Below are 21,598 nucleotides of genomic sequence, written 5' to 3' on the forward strand. Positions count from 1 at the left end.
TTTTGCAATGCTGCCTTCCTTGACAGGGTGGTGTCAGGGAGAGAGGGAGTAAAATACAGGTGAAGCCAGGAGAGTGGCTTTAGAGAGAGACAAAGTGAAAGAAAACTCTCAGTGAAAGAAAACCTACACATTAGACCTTAATACCCAGATCCAGAGTGTTTGTGCATGCTCAATCTGATTTGCATTATATTAAGCAAACCTTTATATTACAGTGATGAACTGCTATCAGTAATGATATCCACAAATATTGTGTTTAATTTTATATGCATGTAAAATATATTTTATTTTTAAATCCCTGTCTAAAGATCATATTTTCCTTTTGTTGGATACTGATAAAATTACTTCTGACTGTAAAGTAGGAGTTTGTAGTTCTACAGTAATAAATAGCTCCTTATATTCCTGAGATCCTAATAATCTATTTAAAACATTATTGACCCAAACGTCAAACCGAAGTCCAGTGAATCAAGTGCTTAACACAGTGGTTTGCACTTAGGAAGCAACAAATAAATATTTTTAATTTTTGAACAACTAATTACTTAAATATGGACACATTTTCTCTTACTGAGCTGCTATGATTATAAAAAATGGAAGCAATCTAAGACTGTACAGATCCTTTTAGGTAGCAATTAAATGTAAACTTTGTTACGCTTTCTTTTATATGTTACCCAGAATTAGAAAGCTAGGTACAGGCACTTATAGATAAGATAAGGGAATTTGATCATTGAAATCATTTGACAGATGATAAGCTGTCTAAAACCCCTTTTGAAAAGTGCCATAACTTAAATAACAAACAAGTGAATTTTTGATTGACAACTATTTGAACTAATAAAGGTTATTAGATCTAGCTTTCTTTCTAGATAGGCAATATTCAAATTATTTATCAGAATAACTTGCATATAGCATTCTGATGTAGAATTCTTAGCTATTTCTTTTTTTTTTTTTTTTTTTAATTTTTTTATTTTTTATTGACTTTGTAATAATATTACATTAAAAATATATATGTGAGGTCCCATTCAACCCCACCCCCCCACCCCCTCTCTCCCCCCCCCCCCAACTTAGCTATTTCTTAATACAGCTCTGGCAGAACCTCTAAATTACAAAGGAGGCAAAGAAGGCTCTATTGCTTTTTATTTAGAAGAAATATAGCTTCATTTCCTTAGAAAAACATTCCATAATTCAGAAATATGTCTGTTCATACTAACCTTACTGCAGTTTTACTGTGATGCTTATTTTTATATTGAAATTCATTGAATATATTCAATAAAATGTTAGATAAAATACCACAGCAAATGGGGCTATGTGTTTTACATTTACCAATCTGTGTGCATGTGTACATGCACACACATATGCAATAAGCTATTTCATTTAATATTCCAGAGAACCAATTAAAATTGAAGTAACAAAATAAGAAGTCTTTTGTTCCATAATGCATGAAATACTTTGGCAACAGAATACTCAAGCTGAAACATTGTAAAGAACTTATGGGATGAATGCAAAAGCTAGAAAAAATAACTAAATTAGTTACTATTGGTCAAATAAAAAGTTGAGAATAAAACCAATGATAATTCTTGTTCTTTAAAAAAAAAATGAGATTACCATCCTAGCATACCTTCAGGAGACATTGTTTCTGTAACCCTGTGTAAAAATTAATCCAGTATTACTTACCTTTTCGAAAAAGAAATCTATAGACTTAAACCTTTACTCATCAGTGGGAGTTTTCTGTGATACTAGAAACTAGTTTTCAAAGCAAAAACACAATCGTTAGACCATATCAAAGAGAAGGATAGTAGAAAGTAAGAAGTTGGTAATATTTGGAGAAAGGTAGCTTCTGGAAGTCCCTTTAGTAGGGGGTTATATCCTGACTACTTATTATGAAGAATGTAGGAAAAGAAGATTGGGATCAAATAAGAAGAGGTTGAGATCCCTGCTTCCAATCCTTTTGTTTGCTTTCTACCTCTCTCTGTAGTCATACTCCTACTTCTGCCTGGATGTCCCTTGTTTGTTCTTGGTGAGCTCGTCCTTATTTACGGAAGGTCATCCTAGAATGACATCTTCCCTGCAAATGTTTTCCTGACCCTGAGAAAGAACTGATTATTTCCTCTTCTCACTTATCCTCCTGAAATTATATAGCAGTGATCTGGAACCCTCTGTGAAGCACAGAAAATGGAGAAAGGAGCAAGAATTCCTCATAAAGTGCAATAATGTCCAAGCTACAAAAGGACTCCCAGCCTTACTATCGGTGGATATTAATTAGTGTTGTAATGCTTCAGTGCAGATATACTTACTAATTATTCATCATTGAGCTCTGATAGATTCCACAAATGTCAAATAAGTGCTATTTATTCTTCCTTCACCTTGGCAAAGAGATGAGTGCTATACGAAATTTTTTAATTTATAGGTGCATAGAATTTCAATGTAAATGGGAAGATTTCCTAGGCTGAGATTTGCTAGGTTTTAAGGATTATGGCTTTAACAATAAATCTGCTGTATTTTATTTTATTTTTATTTAATTTTTTATTTTTTTAAAGATACTTAGATTACATAAAGGTTACATAAAAATTATAGGGGATTCCCATAAGCCCACTACCCACATTTTCCCACATTTTCCCACATTAACAACATCCTTCATTAGTGTGGTACATTCATTACAACTGATGAACACATTTTGTAGCATTGCCACTAAGCATAGATTATAGTTTACATTGCAGTTTATACTCTCTCCCACACAATTCTGTGGGTTATGTCAAGACATATAATGGCCTGTTTCAGTCATTGCAATGACATTCAGGACAACTCCCAAGTCCAGAAAATGCCCCTCTATTACTCCTGTTTTTCCCTCTCCCTGACCTCAGAACCTCCAGTGGCCACATCAGAGATAGAAGTGATTCCTTTGCTAGAATCACAGTAAATCTACAGTAGAATACCAGTAAGTCTACTTTAGTCCATAGTTCATTTCCCTGTCCTGAGGATTCTGGGATGGCCGACTCCACCTCTAATTGAGAGGGGGCTGGCTTTGATCCCATGTGACTGATAGATGGGACTGTCTTGCTTGAAGCTGTAGACTCATCTGTGTTTTAAATGAAGTGTGTGCCTCTGGAACTTAATTTCTGATTTATGTTTCTATTTTCTCCACTAGACCAAGTACTTGATGATAGAAATTAGGTCTTGGTGCTTTAGTTTATCTCTTAGCATGGGCAAGCCTTGTACTGTTACCACTCAGTAATGTAATATATAAATGGCACTGAAGTATAGGTGACAAGCTTAACTATCCAAGAAGTTATTTGTATTCTCCAAAAGAAAGCTGCAAGAACAAACAAGTTTCTTACTGGAGAACATAGCAGGGCACCTTCGGTATCCCTCACCCCTTCAAAAAATAAATTCTTCACTTGGGGAGAAAAATTCTGGAACAAGCACCATTTAAAAGCATGCATTGCTAAACATCTTTGTGCTTTGTAAACAACTTCATCCCCCGTGGGATCAGCAGTAACAGAACATCCTCTCCAGCAAAGAGTCTGTTGGTTTCCTGACTATTCAAGCTCTTGATTAGTAGAATCTCCTCTTGTGTGACATCTGGGAAAGCTCCAATATTCCAGACCTGGAATGCCACATCTTACAGAGATGCATCATTGATTCACTAGCTCCACTCATCTCTCAGCTCTATTCCAGAATTCTTTCTGGATTATTCTTGGTCCAAAATATGTTAGAACATTAGTTTAGGGTATAAATTTGCCTGTCATTTACAGTGACTTTGCCACTTTTTGTTCTACTCATTTTGTGGTTAAATATAGGTTCATTCCTCTGGTGACTAAAGCCAACTTTTTAGATGAATTACTGAGATATTGAAACTGTTTCTCAAATAACTTGAGAAATAAATTTTGGCTACAGTGATATTTTCAGTCAAAGGCACTTGCCTTGGCGTTAACAGTGAAAGCCTACTTCACAGGAAGGACGTCTATGCCATCTCATACTACATGTAAATACATAAATGATCATTAGTTAGTAATACTTATTAGAGGGCTAATGTCAGATATGTAAAAAAACAATAACTTTAATTTTTCTCTGAGGATTACCTAGGTATAATAAATAACAAAATGTGAGCAAAATTATAATTAGAAATTGTTAAAGTGACAATGCAGGTAAATTAAAAATAATCATGTCCAGATTGTATTGCTTGAAACTTATGCTAGTCAATGACAAGAGATAGCATTGGTATTGTTTTTAATTTGTCAAATTTACTGAATTCCCATTGTGTAGTTAATAGATGGTTTCTCCATAGTACTCTCATTGTTTATGATTAGGTGGACTTTTTGCTATTTAAAAAAAAAATATGTATATATATATATATATATATATAATCTAGTGAATCTTTAGAATAATTTTAGTAGATTTAAATTATTTTCATTTCTTGTTTTTACTTTTTAAAAAAATTTATGCACATTAGAACATAAGACATCAGTAGCTAATTAAGATAGTTGTTCTAAGAAATATTTCTTTCACCTCTAAACATTAGTATCTATTTTATATTAAGTTAGATTAGTAAGTAAGAATCATATATGCATGATATATAATTTAATGATAGCAAATTACCAAAAATATGGGAACCAAAGAAGTTAGGATCACAGAGTTTAATATTTTAAAAATTGCAATAAATCTATTAAAAATTAACTTCTTTTTGAAATTTGATTAGGATGCAGTATGTAGTTTTGAGTAGATGAAGCAGCAAGTTAAGAAGTGATTATAAAAATTGAATTTATCTGTAACTGGTTTATCTGCACTGAGAATTACTTGAATATTTTTAAAGGTTATTTCTCTCCTTGTCTCACTTCTTTAACTGAAGATTATTGTTGCCCTAGTGAGTCTAGGCTGTAGTCAGCTCTCTTTAGCCAGATTTCTCAGCTCTGGGTCTCAGTGAAGGCTTCACTTCCAAGGGAACAGACTTCCTGCATGGCTGGAGAGCTAGTGCCTGGAAAGGGCACTCACAACAGTCTACCTGACTCTATTATCAGCTTTTTCCTTTTTTTTCAAATTGTGTATAGTGTAGTACTCTGATGTCGACTATATCTTCCAAAGAGTTCATTGCATTATTATATCAATTCATTGTTATATCAATTTATCCATCCTTATAATATATCTGTATGTGTCAAAAAGTATTTTGGTGAGTTAAGAGGACTGATGCAAAGCAAGGTAATTGCATCAGTTGCCAAAGACTTAATCCGCCCTTCAACAAACCAGCCACAAGTCAAAAAAAGATAAAACTATTATAAGAAATAGGAATTTGATATTCCCTGGATGAGAACACTAAGGCTACCTTAGTGAGTGTCCTTGGGGATTTCAAGAGGATTCTGAGGTCATGTGGTCAGGGATAATGTATCCCCAACTTTAGTAAGTCAGGGATAATGAGAACTTCTTTACCCATGGAATTCTGTCAAATATGGAAAGAGCCAGTATTAACCTGTTCGATGTTTCTGTGCCATTAGAAAAAAGTGCTTGTTATGGGCACTTGACTTAAGAGAGTGAAATAAGAGCTGGATGACAACCGTCCCTTTCTCCCACAGTTTGTGCCTTTGTGTAGAAAAATTACACAACCTACATCTGATGGTTCTTACTAGGCAGAAATTCTATCTTTTCTCTTTGCATTTTATGAATAGGCAAAATATAACCCAGAGAAATTTTGACCTGATCTGACCTTTCACATTTGGCTAATATCAAACTAGGATGTTTAGTATACTTCATTCTTCACTTGGCCATGCTACCTAAAAGTGAAAAATGAAAATGAAACAAATTATTAATTTAAATAACTGGGAGATACGGAACTGTTTATTAACATTCAAGATTATGGTATAGATAATTTTCTAAAGCCCTCTGGAACCCACAAAGAGGAACAGGAAACAGTATTGGTTTCTTAGTCTTCATTAGATTATACCCTTAACTTTTTCATTATCGTGGTCTGCATCATTATTATTATTTTCGTGTCCTTGACTGCTCAAGCCAATACCATGCAGTTGGTCAGGTTAAACAATGGGAATTTTTAGCTCATGATTGAGGCTAAAGGAGGTGTGAATCAAGGTGCCATCAAGGCAGTGCTTTCTCCCCAGTCTGTGGTGTTCTGGGGCAGGCTGCTGGCAATCCTTGGTCCTTGGCTCCTTTGTCACATGGCAGTGCACATGATCTAGCCTCTCTCCTCTCTGTTCTTTTCTGGGTTCAGTTGACTTTGAGCTTCTGACTGCTCCCTCTCTGGCTGTCTCTGTCTCTGTCTCTGTCTCTGTCTCTCTCTCTCTGTCTGAATTCATCTGCTTATAAAAAACCTCAGTCATAGGATTAAGATCCATCCTCATGAAGTGGGCCACACCTTGATTGAAATAACTTCACCAAAAGGTCCTATTTACAATGGATTGCACCCACAGTAATGGATTAGGTTTAAGAACATATTTTTCCAGGATAAATACAGCTTCAAGTCACAATTATTACCAAACTTTTTTTTTTAATGCATAGCACTGCAGTCTATTCCTTGCTTTCATTAAGCATTCATTTTAAATGTACCCCTTTGAAAAGCACTGACTAAGCATTTAATCAGATACACGTTGATTAACGCATCTAGTTAAATCATGCAAAAAATATTACATAATAATTTCAATGACTGATTTGCTCACTTGAGAAGGTCTGTGATATTAATAGATTAAAAATAACACATCCCGTCACTGCCTTTTTTTTGTCCATGAACCTTTAATTGTGGTTAGCTGTCCTGTTTTCAGTCATGCTTTTACTTGAACTTAGAATAGAAAAACTCTTGATAAGAATATGAAATTTTGATGGTGGTCCATTTCTTTCATATGTGTTTGTGAAAGATAGATGAAATGAGAAGGGAAATGTAACATAGATTTGAGCATAAGTTTTAGAATTGAGCGAGGATACACAAGTGATCATGAATAAATTTGAGTGAAATAAGAGTAGGTACAACTCAGAATGAAATTAAAAGGATAGATTCAGGAATCAGAGGTTAGGTAGAAAAATAGAAGAAAAGTAAGTGGCCTTGGGAGGACCTCATCTGCTCAGTATCTTGTCATCCAACTCATTTCCCCACTCTTCTTAGAAATTGTAGGTTGAACAGTGCCCACGAATGTACTGTCCTGTTCCTAATATCACAAGGTGTGCCTCCCCCAGCATGTTGCTTTCACCACTCAAGTCATGTTTCAGTGGAACAATTCCAGTGACTTTCAGTTTTATTTTGATTGTAATTTGTAGTATGGTTCAGCAACTCTGTCTGCATCAGGCTGTCTGTTAAAGCAAATCTCAGCCTTTTCCGATTTCCATCATCCAATTTGGAGTCCACTTAGAAAATCATTCCTCTTCAACATCCTCAGATAGTCCACAACTTCAGAAGTGTTATCAAATACTAGGTATTCCATTAGAAAATAATTTACATAAGAAACTGATCTTAGCTAAATAAGAAATTCTCAACAATGAAGCCATAGGTATGCTTGAATTCCTTCTATCCACAATTTGTGTCAGCCCATACCCATGTCTGGCATTGTAGCTTACAAGGACAGACTAATACATCTCAATTCTGCTCAGGGCACAGTTATCCCACTTGTTCATCTCAGAACTCTAATCATTCACTGAGAATTTTGAAAGCCTCTAAACATATAAGAGAGGTATAATTTCAAATAGAATTTGAGTATATAGATATTCTTGATCCTTGTTTTCAATTACGGTAAAAGAAGCATGGGCTCAAGTTTTTGCAAAATGAAATAAAAACATAACTGGTTATCTTACCATGATATTGGCATATTATAAAATGGCATGTTTTTCTCTCTCAATCTCTAATCCAAACATGGGCTTTATAATGAATTCAACCAATATTTTAGGCATTTGTGATCACACACAATTAGTTTGTAGACATACCATGTCTTGTGGTAAAGAAACCACAAAATTCAAATCTATGGTATATTTCTTCTAGGAAAAAAATACCTGAGTGATACTTACTTTCTCATCAGAATGTAATGGTAAGTGATATGATGTCAGAAATATCAGTATTATGGCACAGACATGTGATCATCCAAAACATGTGGCTGTCTGGGAAATACAAAACTCTGGGGTCATTTACCCAACAGCATTAAATGACTACCCACTCCACAAATATTGGACTCAACACTGGTTATTTTACAGTGAGAAAGCAAGAACATATTCTGCCCTCCCAGAGATTCCAGATTAGTGGACTGACAGACATTAAACACCACAAGTACCCAAGCAAAAACATAATTATATTGGTGATAAATGCTAGAGTAATAATACAGGGCTCTAGGAGAGAAGGTAGCTTAGATGTTTGGAGGTCTGAGGATATAAAATTTACTCACCAAATAGTTGGAGTAGGAAAGGTGGGGATGTCCTGGAAGAGAAAAGAGCAGGTGGAAAGGTTCTTGGGTGGGAAAGGCCTTGGTGTTCTTGACAAACTGGAGGACCATTGTAACAGGAAGAAGATGGAAAAAGGTTACTTGGTGAGGGTCAGGAGATAAAATACAAATTAGGCAGAAATTTGAAGGTCGTGTAAGAATTTTGCCTGGAAAAACAGTGACAGATACTGAAGGACTGTGTGCAAAATTTGATTTATAGTTAAAACTACTGCTTGAAGAATTGATTGCAGGGAGTCAAGAGAAGAAATGGGCCTAATTAGGAGGCTACTGCAGTAGTGCAGGTGACAGACGATGATATATTGGGCTGGTGACATTGTAGTGGATGTGGAAAGAAGATTTGATTTAAGGTAAATTATGGAGATAAAATCAGTAGGATTTGGTTAGAAATCAGTAAATAAGTAATATGACAAGTAGTTAGCCTTTTTACCCTGAGATTCTTGCTCAAATACAGACCAAACTTTAAAATTGCAGAGTGATGCTTATGGTTCCATTCAGGCCCCCTGTGAGGCACTGAAGATCTAATATCCCATCAGACATGTCCTCTGCCTGAAAAAGTCTTATATCAGTGGTTTGATTAATTTACTTTGTACCTTACAACATGGTGCTAAGGAGATCTAAACTTTCAAATGTATCTCCATAAATTTTGTTCTGTTAGCTCAGGGGATCTCATCAGCAGTCGGCCCTAGGTGATCCTGGGTGTGACTGGGGGTGGGTGGAACTGGCACACAGACCGCCACACTGACAAGGTAGCGACACCAGTGCCCAGAGTGAAGGGTTGTCCAGCTCCTGTTCGTGAACCCCGATCAGCTTCACTCTGAATAATGACTAATCCCCAGGCCTGGCCAGCAGTCTGACTGTCTGCACCTTAATCACACAGAGGATATAAGAGAGAATTCATTTATATCAGTATTATTCCCAGTCTGTCCTTTTGGCTGTTTAGTGATGCTTGTTTTGTCATACTCTTGGGCGCAAGGGGCTAGCTATCAGAATACCACAGAATAGAAAAAAAACAAAACGCTTTATCTTTCTTAAGTTATATAACTTAAGAAAAGTCCTTAATCTCCATTACTTCAGTTTCCCCATCTATGAAATGAAGCTAACACTGCTCTATACCTCGTAAAATGGTTGCGGTACAACCTGTAGGGCCCTCAGAATAGTGCTTGGACTTTGCACATAGTAAATACTCCTTTTTATTGTTCAACAACATGGACAGCAAAATGTTGAACACGATGCAGGTGACACAGACAAATGTACCACCATCGCAGCTTCTGTCCTTGAGAGCACTAGAAGAAGACATACCAGTCACTCAAATGCAAAGTGGCAGATGATATGTTTTATTGATAATGAACGAAAAGTTTGATTATGGCGATTCTTGGCTTAACATGACCCTTACTGCTTCTGGTCAGAGCCTTTGATTTCTCCTTTGCCAGGAGAGAATCCTGGTTCTGTCTTAGCAAGACTGCCTCTTCCCATGAATTAGATGGGCCCTGCTATTTGTTTCTGTTTTGCAACATGGCTTCAGCCTGAAGATTCTGATTTCTCCTGACACCTCAGAGAGTGGTTCTCATCTTTAAGTCAGTTCTATATCTTGGGTTGATATGGTACAACCCTTATCTTCAGCAGCCTAATCTTGGACTCTACCAGCAATTTTAACTTCATAGTCAAGGCTACATTCCTCATGAAATTTTACACTTTTTATTAAAATTGAAGTCCATTTCTGTAGACACTAGAAAAAAAGAGCAATTCATTTAGAAGTGTAACACAATATCAGTTAACATCCCTATACATAAAAAGAGCAATGACAAAAAAACTCGCCTATTTTATGTATTTATCATCTTTTCCATGGTTCTAGAATTATCTTCTTTCCTGTAAGCCCTAATGTTCTCAAGATTCATAAATAATAATTGATGTTTCAAATCTATAATTGATATATCTCATATCATAGCAGAACTCTGACACCAATTTATTCACAAAACCTTTAATTACTTAGTTAATCTGTGTATTCATGAGACTGATTTAATTTGCAGCTCTGTATAAAATTTCCCATAGCATATTAAAAATTCTAAAAGACCTATTATAACTACCTCTTAATTTTGTGCTCCATTAAACAATAATGTGAGTATAGAAATGTTTATTAGAAAATACAGCAGTTTCTCTTTAAAGCTGTGTTTTATTAGAACTCCATTTTTTTAAATCCTAGCCACTTACCATATATACAATAGAAATGATAGAAGTTTCTTTTGCATAAGAATATTTTTAAGTAATGGGAAGAATGAAAGCTTAAAGATGAAATATTGTTAAACTACATAATCCAAAAACTTGAATAAAATTCCTCACTCCTTAAATTTGCTTACTAGTTATTACAATTCTTTAAAATTATCAGAAACCTAGACCCTATGCCTTATTAATGTTCTTCTTTAAATACAAACCCCTTAAGAAGTAAAACTTGTTGCCATGTATAACTAAACTTTGATGGTTGTTTTTGTATTCTTTCTAACCTCACATAAATTTCAGACTTGGCCGTAAATGGGTAGCATGACTTTCTGACTGGGTTCATTCACTTCACTGTCATTTTAACAACCATTAATTGAGCAAATGTTGTGTGTTAGATGCCTGGTTAGTATCTAAGGTAACAAAGATCAATAAGTTAAGCTCTTAGCTCTCCAGGATCTGATCATTCTCATGGAGTAAACAATATGTTTAAGGATTTACTATAAGCAGCAGTTTTATTAATGACAGTAGACTTTTCAATAAATATTTATTAAATACTTCAACAACACCAAAATATTATATGTATATATGCTTTCAGGATCCCTGTTAAAAAAAAAAAAGGCAGAATATGAATACATATATCTACATTAGTCATATTCAAAGAAAAATTCCACAAAAACAAAATTTTTCTTTGTCCTGTTATCATCATTAGAGACTGTAATGGATTTGCTAGAAGTCTAATGTATAATTTTTTGTACTATAATTTATCTAAGGCACATTGTGTGATAGCAAGCATTATTACTACAGATTATAATTAGAAAAAAATAGTTATGCTAGTAAATGAAATTACATATATGTGTAGCCATGGTTTTCAAAACAAACCCATATGAAGTTTTAAGTGAAAATTTTTTTTTTTTTTTAAAGATTTATTTATTTAATTTCCCCCCCTCCCCTGGTTGTCTTTTCTTGGTGTCTATTTGCTGCGTCTTGTTTCTTTGTCCACTTCTGTTGTCGTCAGCGGCACGGGAAGTGTGAAAATTTTTTATACACATATTATATGTAAAAAAAATAGTGTTGAAAATAATGATTCCAACATTATAGGATTTGTAAGTGTTCAGAATGCGATAGAGAAGAGGGGAAGGTACATAAACTTTCACACAAATTTAGTTTTCACTTTTCCATAGAGAAGAGAATAGTAACTGGTGATCATGGAACATTCTGTCATTTGATGTTGTGTCAGAAGTTAATTTTTAAAAAGCAAACAAATGAACAAAAAACACCAAAAACCATGCTTAGAGTCATTGTATCTTACTCTATAATGTACATACACCGAGCTTTATGCCTTCATTTGAAACCTTTCCAATTGACTCATGCCTTCTCTACTTCTGGAAAGATTGATGTGTAATGATTGAAAGCATGGGCTGTGGGGTGTGATCACCTGCCTATGCAAGCAAGGTGTGTTCTCTTGGGTGAAATATACTTAACTTTCTTGTGCCTCCATTTTCTCATCAATAAATTGGCATAATGGTAAAAGCCAACTTAAATGGTAATTGTGAGGAATAGTGAGTTAATTTAGTGATTAGTACACTGCATAATACATGATAAGCACTTAGTAAATGTTTATTATTAGGTGATTAAACCCCAAAGCTGAAATTTCTTTTTAAAATCAAGCCAAGAACAGTCTATTCAACAAATGGGAAAGCGGACTTGGCCCAGTGGTTAGGGCGTCCACCTACCACATGGCAGGTCCACAGTTCAAACCCCGGGGCCTTCTTGACCCGTGTGGAGCTGGCCCATGCGCAGTGCTAATGCACGCAAGGAGTGCCCTGCCACGCAGTGTTTTCCCCCACGTAGGGAAGCTCCATGCGCAAGGAGTGCACCCCGTAAGGAGAGCTGCCCAGTGTGAAAGAAAGTGCAACCTGCCTAGGAATGGTGCCGCACACATGGAGAGCTGACACAACAAGATGACACAACAAAAGAAACAGATTCCCGTGCCGCTGACAACAACAGAGGCAGACAAAGAAGAACACACAGCAAATGGACACAGAGAACAGACAACCAGGGTGGGAGGGGGGGAGATAAGGGGAAATAAATAAATAAATAAATCTTAAAAAAAAAAGGTAGCAGCAGAACTGGATAGCCACATCCAAAAGAAAGAAAGAAGACCTCTCTCTCACACCTTATACAAAAATTAACTCAAAATGGATCAAGGACCTATACATAAAACAACAGCCGTGAAACTCCTAGAAGAAAATGTAGGAAAATGTCTTCAAGATTTTGTGGTAGGCTATAGTTTCTTAAACTTACACCCAAGCATGAGCAAAAAAAAAAAGAAAAACATAAATGGAACCTCCTCAAAATTCAATACTTTTGCACCTCAAAGGACTTTGTCAAAAGGGTGAAAAGGCAGCCAACTCAATGGGAGAAAATATTAGGCAATCATATATCTGACAAGGGTTTAATATCTATGATATATAAGGAGATCATACAACTCAAAAATAAAAAGACAAACTATCCGATTAAAAAGTGGGCTAAAGATTTGAAAAGACAACTATCCAAAGAAGAAATACAAATGGTGAAGAAACACATGAAAAAAATGTTCAGCATCACTAGCGATTAGGAAAATGCAAATCAAAACTACAATGAGATATCATTTCAAACCCATTAGACTGGCTGCTATTAAAAAGCTGGAAAACTGTAAATGTTGGAGAGGATGTGGAGAGATAAAAACACTTATTCACTGTTGGTAGAAATGTGGAATGGCACAGTCACTCTGAAGGACTGTTTGTCTATTCCTAAGGAAGTTGAATATAGACTTGCCATGGGACCCATCAATACCATTGCTAATTATATACCCAAAAAAACTGAGAGCAGTGACAAGAATAAACATCTGTACCCCAATGTTCATAGCAGCGTTGTGCATGATAGTCAAAAGTTGGAAAAGGGAAGCGGATTTGGCTCAAGGGATAGAGCGTCCACCTACCACACGGGAGGTCCAGCATTCAAACCCAGGGCCTCCTGACATGTGTGATGAGCTGGCCCACATGCAGTGCTGATGCATGCAAGGAGTGCTGTGCTATGCAGGGGTGTCCCCTGCATAGGGGAGCCCCATGCGCAAGGAATGTGCCCCATAAGGAGAGCCGCCCAGCACGATATAAGTGCAGCCTGCCCAGAAGTGGTGCAACACACAGGGAGAGCTGATGCCGCAAGATGATGCAACAAAAAAGAGACACAGACTTCTAGTGCCACTGACAAGAATACAAGCGGACACAGAAGAACACACAGTGAATGGACACAGAGAGCAGACAGCTGGGGGGAGAGCGGTGGGTGGGAAGGGGAGAGAAATAAAGAATAAATCTTTAAAAAAAACAAAAAACAAAAGTTGGGAAACAACCCAGGTGTCCATGAACTAATGAATGGATAAAAAAAATTATGGAGTATACACATGATGGAGTATTACACAGCACTAAGAAGAAATGAAGTCATGAAACATATGACAGCATGGATGAACCTGGAGGACATTATGTTGAGTGAAGCAAGCTGAAAATAAAAGGACAAACACCATGTGATTGTGCTATTATGAACTAATAATATTATGTGAAATATATATGTGAAATATGAATGTGTGAAATTGCATATGTAAGGCTGTTTTTCTTTGAATCTGAACAAATGTAGGTTAATATCAGACAAAACAAAACCACATTATACTAAGTGAAGAGAGCAGACACAGAATACTACATATTGTATGATTCCATTTATATAAAATGTAAATATAAATTAATTTATAAAGATGAAATTAGATTAGTGGTTATTTAGGGCTGTGCAAGGAATGCTAAGGGGTAATAGAGTCTTTCTGTAGTACCAAAATTGTTCTAAACTTTTTGAGATGATGAATGTACAGCATTGTGGTTATACTAAAAGCCAGTGATAGATCATATGGTATGTGGATATATCTCTATAAGACAGCTTAATAAACAAATAAATAATTGTATAACAATAGCCAAAAATAGCAGCTATGTACAGCAGGGGAAACATAAATTGAGAGGTGAGGAATTTTTTTGTTTGTTTTTTGTTTATTATTATTGAAATAATGAAAATGCTCTAATAATGATTGAAGTGATGAAGCACAACTATGTGATTATACCAAATACCAGTGACTATACACTTTGGGTGAATTGTATGCTTTATTAATATGTATCAATAAAATTGATTTGTTTAAAAAAAATCAAGCCACATCATAGCAGAGGAAGGATAGCTGATAAATACAAGAGAAAATGGTATATTTTACTAGTAGTCAAGTTATTCCTATTGATAAAACTGTTTACCAGATAGATATTTTGATTTTGATAATAAGCATCATAAGTAATTATGTGTGCACATCAATACGTTACAGTATTGGTGGTACAACCATTTTGGAGGGCAATTTGACCTGTCTTACCAACAAAATTTTAAGTATGGATCCACTTTGATCTACTAATTTCATTTCTAAGAATTTAGCCTCTACAAATACTCTGAAGTATACAAATATATGTGTGTGTACACACATATACATGTCTTTCTTCATTGCTACATTATTTTAAATATGGAAAAATGCTTCCATAATTTATAATTATGGTACCCATAATTTAGTGTAAAATGACAAACACAGTTAGCCTCGTAATTTATATACACCACATGATCCTACTTTTGTGAGAAAAGAATGGGTTTGTATGTGTGTTTTCAGAAGGAAACATACATACATTTAAAGCTTCCCACACGAAAAAATTGAAAGCATGTGCATAAAATTGTTTAAAATATTTTAGTTGGGAGAGTGGAATTGAAGTAGTTGTTAGAGGGGTATTTCATATACTTCCACACTGTTTAAATTTTACTAGAAAACTTTATTTGAAATTTTAAAACCTGGGCTTTTAAAATAAATCCTACTCCATTGAGTAGAATTCTGATTAGGGAATTCTGGCCCCAAAGCAGTAATCTTTTGAACCTGGAAAAAAAAAATGAGCCCCAAAGATGACCACAGTTTCTTATTTTGAAAACTAGAGACCCAGGGTTTGAAGGAATTCCCCCAAGTAAGCAATTTGATTTGATAAGTTGTGGGAAAGTCTATACTTAAAAAGGGCAGATAGACATGACTCTTTCCTAGTTGGCAAGGTATTACTACTGCCTTCCAGGACCTTGCCAAGATTTCTCTTTTTGTTCACTGGCAAATACATTGAACATAATAGAAATCATGGTGCTTTACCGAAAAAAAACCAAACATGTAACCTTAAACAATAGGTAGTTTGCAGGGCCACCTCTAACCCATAGGGCGTGTTCATGGCCATTTAAAAAATGAGCTTCTCAAGAACCACATAGCCTGCAAACTCAAACTCGATAGCCTTGATATGTATCATGTTCACTTTTTTTCTAAAGATTTATTTTATTTCTTTATCCCCACCCCCCGCCCCACCCCGCCGGTGTCTGCTCTGTATCCATTAGCTGTGTGTTCTTTTGCACCCGCTTGCATTACCCAGCAGCACTGGGAAACTGCGTCTCTTTTTTGTTGCATCATCTTGCTGCATCAGCTCTCTGTGTGTGCAGCACCACTCCTGGGCAGGCTGTGCTTTTTTCATGTGGGGCGGGCTCTCCTTGTGGGTTACACTCCTTGAGCAGAGGACACCCCTACGCGGGGGACACCCCTGTGTGGCATGGCACTGCTTGCACACATCAGCACTGCACGTGGGCCAGCTCATCACACGGGTCAGGAGGCCCTGGGGATGGAACCCTGTACCCTCCATATGGTAGACAGATGCTCTACGAGTTGCCATGTCTGCTTCCCTCATGTTCACTTTTTATTCAGAAAATACTCCCAAACTTTTCCATATACTTTGACCTCAATTAATATTTGGAAACTGAAATGAAGACTTTCATAGAAATCAGTATCTGTAAGAGATACTGCTAAATATATTTATGCTCATGGGAAATTGTGTCTTTAGGATTTCATGGTACAAAGACAAATGGAAAAAGATAGAAATGTGTAGATTCACATCAGACCATTATAAAACCTGTAAGTTTCATGATATTGTAAAAATACTTTGTTTTGATAATAATTTCAAAAATAATCTGATGAGAACAAGAAATGTATGTAAATATTACTTGCAAACTTAATGATGCCTTTTTCTTTCTTTTTAAATGTGAATATCTTGTCTTCACAGAGTGACTGGAGGTGAACTATTTGAAGACATAGTGGCAAGAGAATATTACAGTGAAGCTGATGCCAGGTAAGTAACTTGCCCTAGACAAGATTCAGACTTAGCTTTCAAATGATATTTGTTCAATGTATTTCTTTACAAACACAACACGACACTTAGTATTTATGAGGATCTCGTAATACCAGCTTAGACTTCCCATTATTGGTCCCTTCCAATTAATGTCTCTTTCCCGTGAGAATCTTCAGGATGATTCTTTGGGAAAAAAATACACATACACACACACACACACACACACACATACACAAATATGACCAAGATTTTATTTTATCTAGCATTTATTGTCCAAGTGCATCTTTTTTTTTAAAAGCAAAGCAAATCAAAAACAATAAAAGCCTAACAGAAATTAATTCTGCTGAATAAATACACTTTTTTATCCAAAATCAGAGATCAGAGATAAGAGATCTTCTAGTCCTGCTTTGCCCATTGTGGTAGCTACTACTTACATGTGGCTATTACAATTTCAATTTCAATTAATAAGTTAAAAATTGAGTTCCTTATTGTGCTAGTCACATGTCAGGGGCTTCATAGCCTGAAATGAGGGGTGACTAATAATTGCACCAAGCAGATCTAGGATATTTTCACAATCAGAGGAAATTCTACTGAACACCACATGTCTAGGCAGAGACTATAAAAAGAAACAGACTAAAAAGAACCCTACTGTTCTCCTTAAAGTATTATTAGTAGCAGTTAAACTCTGCAGAAAATTCATTAAAACCCTTGAAACTCCAACTTGAAAATATTTTTTCATATATTTCAGATGGTTCAAGGAGTGATTTACCAATTTTGTTAATTGGCAAAACCTTCACAGAAGTTAAGAAAAGGCTAACATTTTGTCTAATTTGGAACTTCCTAGGCACCACAAAGGAAATATTTTTGATGTTAAGTAGCATGAATCCACTTGTTTAGCTGTTACTTAGACTGTATAATCCTAATTTCCCCTTGCATACTTTATATATAATCTATAGTAGGCACTTACTTTGAAAAATCTGTTCATAAGCCATTGGATCATTATTAGCATTGTAAATGTTTTGAGAAGATATGAAAATCCAATTACTGACCATTCTCTAATGCTTTCACAGCTTCCCAAGGCTTGCTAATGCCACTGTGTCCTGACCCTCAGCAGATATTTACTGATACTGAGGTTGCTGTCCTTGCCTCTTCCACATAGTAGCACACACATACATAGGCACACTTCTCAATTTCTAATTTCTTTCTTGGTTTAATGCCATTATTTATAGCATTCCATGAATCTATCTGTACATCGCTTCATTCTAATTTCTAATGAAATTTACTGCCGTAAAATAGAAAGTTCTGCATCATTTATACTGTGAGAGTGTTGTCACTTGCTCAATTTACCCCAAATCCTCTCATTAGGCCTCTGAAAAGGGGCTTGGAAGCTGCTAGTTGCCCACTGACAAGAAAGTAATAATTTTGGTCAAGGCAATTAAAAAGTTAGGGATTTCATTTGTTATTTTGCCTTTCAATGCTCTAATAGGCAGATTACTATTGTGTTTGAAAAATATTGGTTGAAATTAAAAGAAAGATGTTTTCACTGCTGTAGATTATAGGATAGACTTATGGGTTGGGGCATTTAATATACGTGCTTATATTAAGTTTGGGAATTAATCAGAAGATAATTTTTAGGCTAGGTACCACACAAAATCAAAGAGAGAAAACATTTCTCTTCTAAACTACAAGCATAAAGACATATTCCTCAAGTAATATGTAAAAGTCTGTTTTCTTACTAGTTCTCAAGAAGTTATGAATTGAATTCATTTTCCCTACTGAAAGAAAAATGGCAAAGTTGATCTAATATGAATTATTGTTTACTTCTTTATTTTCTATTATTCCATAGGCCCAATAACTGATGCCTGTGGTTTCAGAGGGGAAAGAGAAATACTCCTAAAAAGCAGTACAAAGTGAACATTATTGTAGAAGGAAAAAATATTTATCAACATTTAAATAAGCTACACAGTCTAAAATAACCATCAAAATACGGTTTTCATGATAACTGTGAATAGAATTATAGCTAGAAAATCACAATCAAGTTTACGATATTTATATTGTCAAAATCAGATGATTACTTTTTTAATCTAAGAATTTTCTTTGGAGGAATATCATTTTATACTTTAAATGGTTGAAAACACCCTCATTAAAATGTTTGCTTAATTCCCAAGTAAATAAATGTAGTTTTGCACACACCTGTGTTTGAATTGCTTAGCGTACTTGTACAAAATTCATCAGTGTGATATGTTCTACATCATTGTATATCAGATGACAGCTCTTGGGACCGTAAAAGTTCCAATCAATGATTTCTTCCATCTAATTTAATTGGCAATCTACTTGAACCTATCATAAAAATAGTATAAATTATATATTTTGTCAGACAGTAATCGGTAAAAGTTTTCCTTCGTTTAGGCTTATGAAATGTGTTTAATAATTAGCAGAGCTGTGGGTTTTGGTTTGTTTGTTTGTTTTTTTATTAATTTTTTAAAGTTCCCTAGCCCTTCCTCATAGTATTTCTTTACTAAAGAGAAGTTTGTTTTATGGCATGAGTTTACTTTAAATTCTCCCTCTTTATATTAGAGACTTCCATGAGTTTTCCTATTAACATATTATACAAATAGCACCATTATCTAAGTCAAAATGGTAAATGTGTCCCTCCATTTTTTTAACCTATGTTTGACCTGCCATTTCATCTGTGTTTACCCTCTTGTTTGAACACCTATGTTTAGTTGTGACCTCAGATTTTAAACAGTTTAGATGTGTATGAGAAATGCCTATAAATAATTTTCTATCTCTAAATAATTTTCCCAAAACATTATGGGAATTAATTATAAAATTTTTCTTCCTGAAAATGGAAATTTCAGCTTCTGTACACTGATGGTTTAATTTGTAGACTTGCAGTGCAAAAACACAGCTCAAATTGTTTTATCTGAACATGTCACAAACTCTATGTTGGATGTCCTTTTTGTTAGAAGCAGAATTAGCTTTATTCAGCATTCTTTAATTCCAGCATAAAGCTAAAAAATACGTGAAAAATAAAATTTTTGTTTGTTTGTTGCGTTTTAGCTTTCATTTTATTTTGTATTTAATGTGATTATGTGCCTTTAAAATGTTCTCCCTTCCATTCTGCCCTTGTATCTTTGCAGTCATTGTATACAGCAGATTCTAGAAAGTGTAAATCATTGTCACCTAAATGGCATAGTTCACAGGGACCTGAAGGTCAGTATATGGAGTCCATATATCTGAATCAAAGGAGTTTTGTTCTGTTTTGTTTTTTTCTGGGGAAAGGGCAGTGGGTGGGTATTTATAATGGTTCCCTTGCCTTTCCCAACTCTTCCCTAAAATGACTAAGTGATGAAATGATAATGCATGATGCCTCTTTCAGTTTGCTCATCTACAGGCCAAATATACATCATAGCAAAAGGGAAAGACAACACTAAGAATACAACCTGCTAAGGTTCCAAGCAGTCAGTCACCACAGTCAGTTTGGAGACAGCTTTCCTGAATTGTCCAGCATTTGCCTGGAGAGAAACTTGGCCTGTGATGTATGTCCGCCTGTAGATTTAAACACCACTTCTGTTCTGAGACCATGGGTTGCTGTAGCAGAACAACTGGTTGCACATTGCTCCATTTGAGTCTGATGAACCCTCAGGCAAGAAATAATAATTGCCAGATAAATTAAAGTACACGAAGTTAATGATTTATGAAATATTCATTGTGTCCTAATTTACTCATAATGGTGCCTCAACTGCTAATATTACAGCTTTTCTAACGAAACTAGGAGTGAAGAAGAGAAAAAGGGACAAATTTTTGTGGGAGGGATGGGGATGGCAGTGAGAAAACAGCTACAAAACATGCATTTGTGCCCCAGTTCATTTCCTTTTAATAATTTATAACCAGGAAATGAGCTCTTTGAATTAAATGAAATATTTTCAAGATGAATTTGACAATAACAAGTGGATCCCACCTTCTGGTACACATTTGGCAAGATCCTGATTGTTCTGAGGCACTAGTCACTCTACTGGGGCAATGTGTTACATTACTGGAGGTGGTAAAATACATCCCCAGTTGTCTGCTAGTTTTGCACTTTAACCCAGTCTCTCTGAGGGTATACAGACAGTGAGTGTAAGCTTGGAACTAACACACGCCCCCTGGTGTTTGCATGCAGTCATTGCATTCAGCAGATCCTGGAGGCTGTGCTACACTGCCATCAGATGGGCGTAGTCCATCGCGACCTGAAGGTGAGTAATGCTGTTGGAGAAGATAAACCACCACACAGTTCCTAATGACTGTTCAGCTGCAATTATGCCTGTAAAGGCAAAAAATCTGAGCAATAAAATTGTGTGGGCTCATTCCAACACATTACAAAAACACTTTCCCTCACCACAGTCTCTCTTATTTTATCTCTTCTATAATAAACACTTGCAACTTACCACATTTCATCCAGGAGAAATAATTTCCTAACATCAGTGATAAATAGGTTGCTGTTTTTATATTCACGTGAATGTAATATTTCACATGACTGTCAGTAGGAATGATAATCTCTTCTTCATCCTAAACTTGTTCTGTGGCCATTGATCAAATATATTATTTTACACTCATACTATATGCCTGATTTTATGTAAATACTTATCAAAAGTATAAAGTGAGTAGAGATAAAGTTATTAAGTAGACTTCTAGCCCCTATGTTTGGGTGCTAAAAAACTCCGTTTTGGACTCCGA

The 21,598-nt window shown here is 35.5% G+C and overlaps 1 protein-coding gene across 50 annotated transcripts in view; it reads left to right on the top strand.

The window, feature by feature from the left end:
* The window catches only part of CAMK2D (calcium/calmodulin dependent protein kinase II delta), a 354,108-nt gene that overhangs the window by 235,243 nt on the left and 97,267 nt on the right, over positions 1-21,598 (top strand). For 35 of the 50 annotated variants that reach the window (XM_071215026.1, XM_071215022.1, XM_071215025.1 and 32 more), the window contains exons 5-6: positions 16,814-16,879; positions 20,023-20,095. In XM_071215026.1, coding sequence (XP_071071127.1) covers positions 16,814-16,879; positions 20,023-20,095 — 139 coding nt within the window. Of the gene's footprint in view, positions 1-16,813; positions 16,880-20,022; positions 20,096-21,044; positions 21,118-21,598 lie in introns of all 50 variants that reach the window. The other 15 variants (XM_071215011.1, XM_058293625.2, XM_058293652.2 and 12 more) reach the window with 1 other exon arrangement.

The sequence above is a fragment of the Dasypus novemcinctus genome, chromosome 1 (genome assembly GCF_030445035.2).
Source record: "Dasypus novemcinctus isolate mDasNov1 chromosome 1, mDasNov1.1.hap2, whole genome shotgun sequence".
Taxonomy (NCBI): domain Eukaryota; kingdom Metazoa; phylum Chordata; class Mammalia; order Cingulata; family Dasypodidae; genus Dasypus; species Dasypus novemcinctus.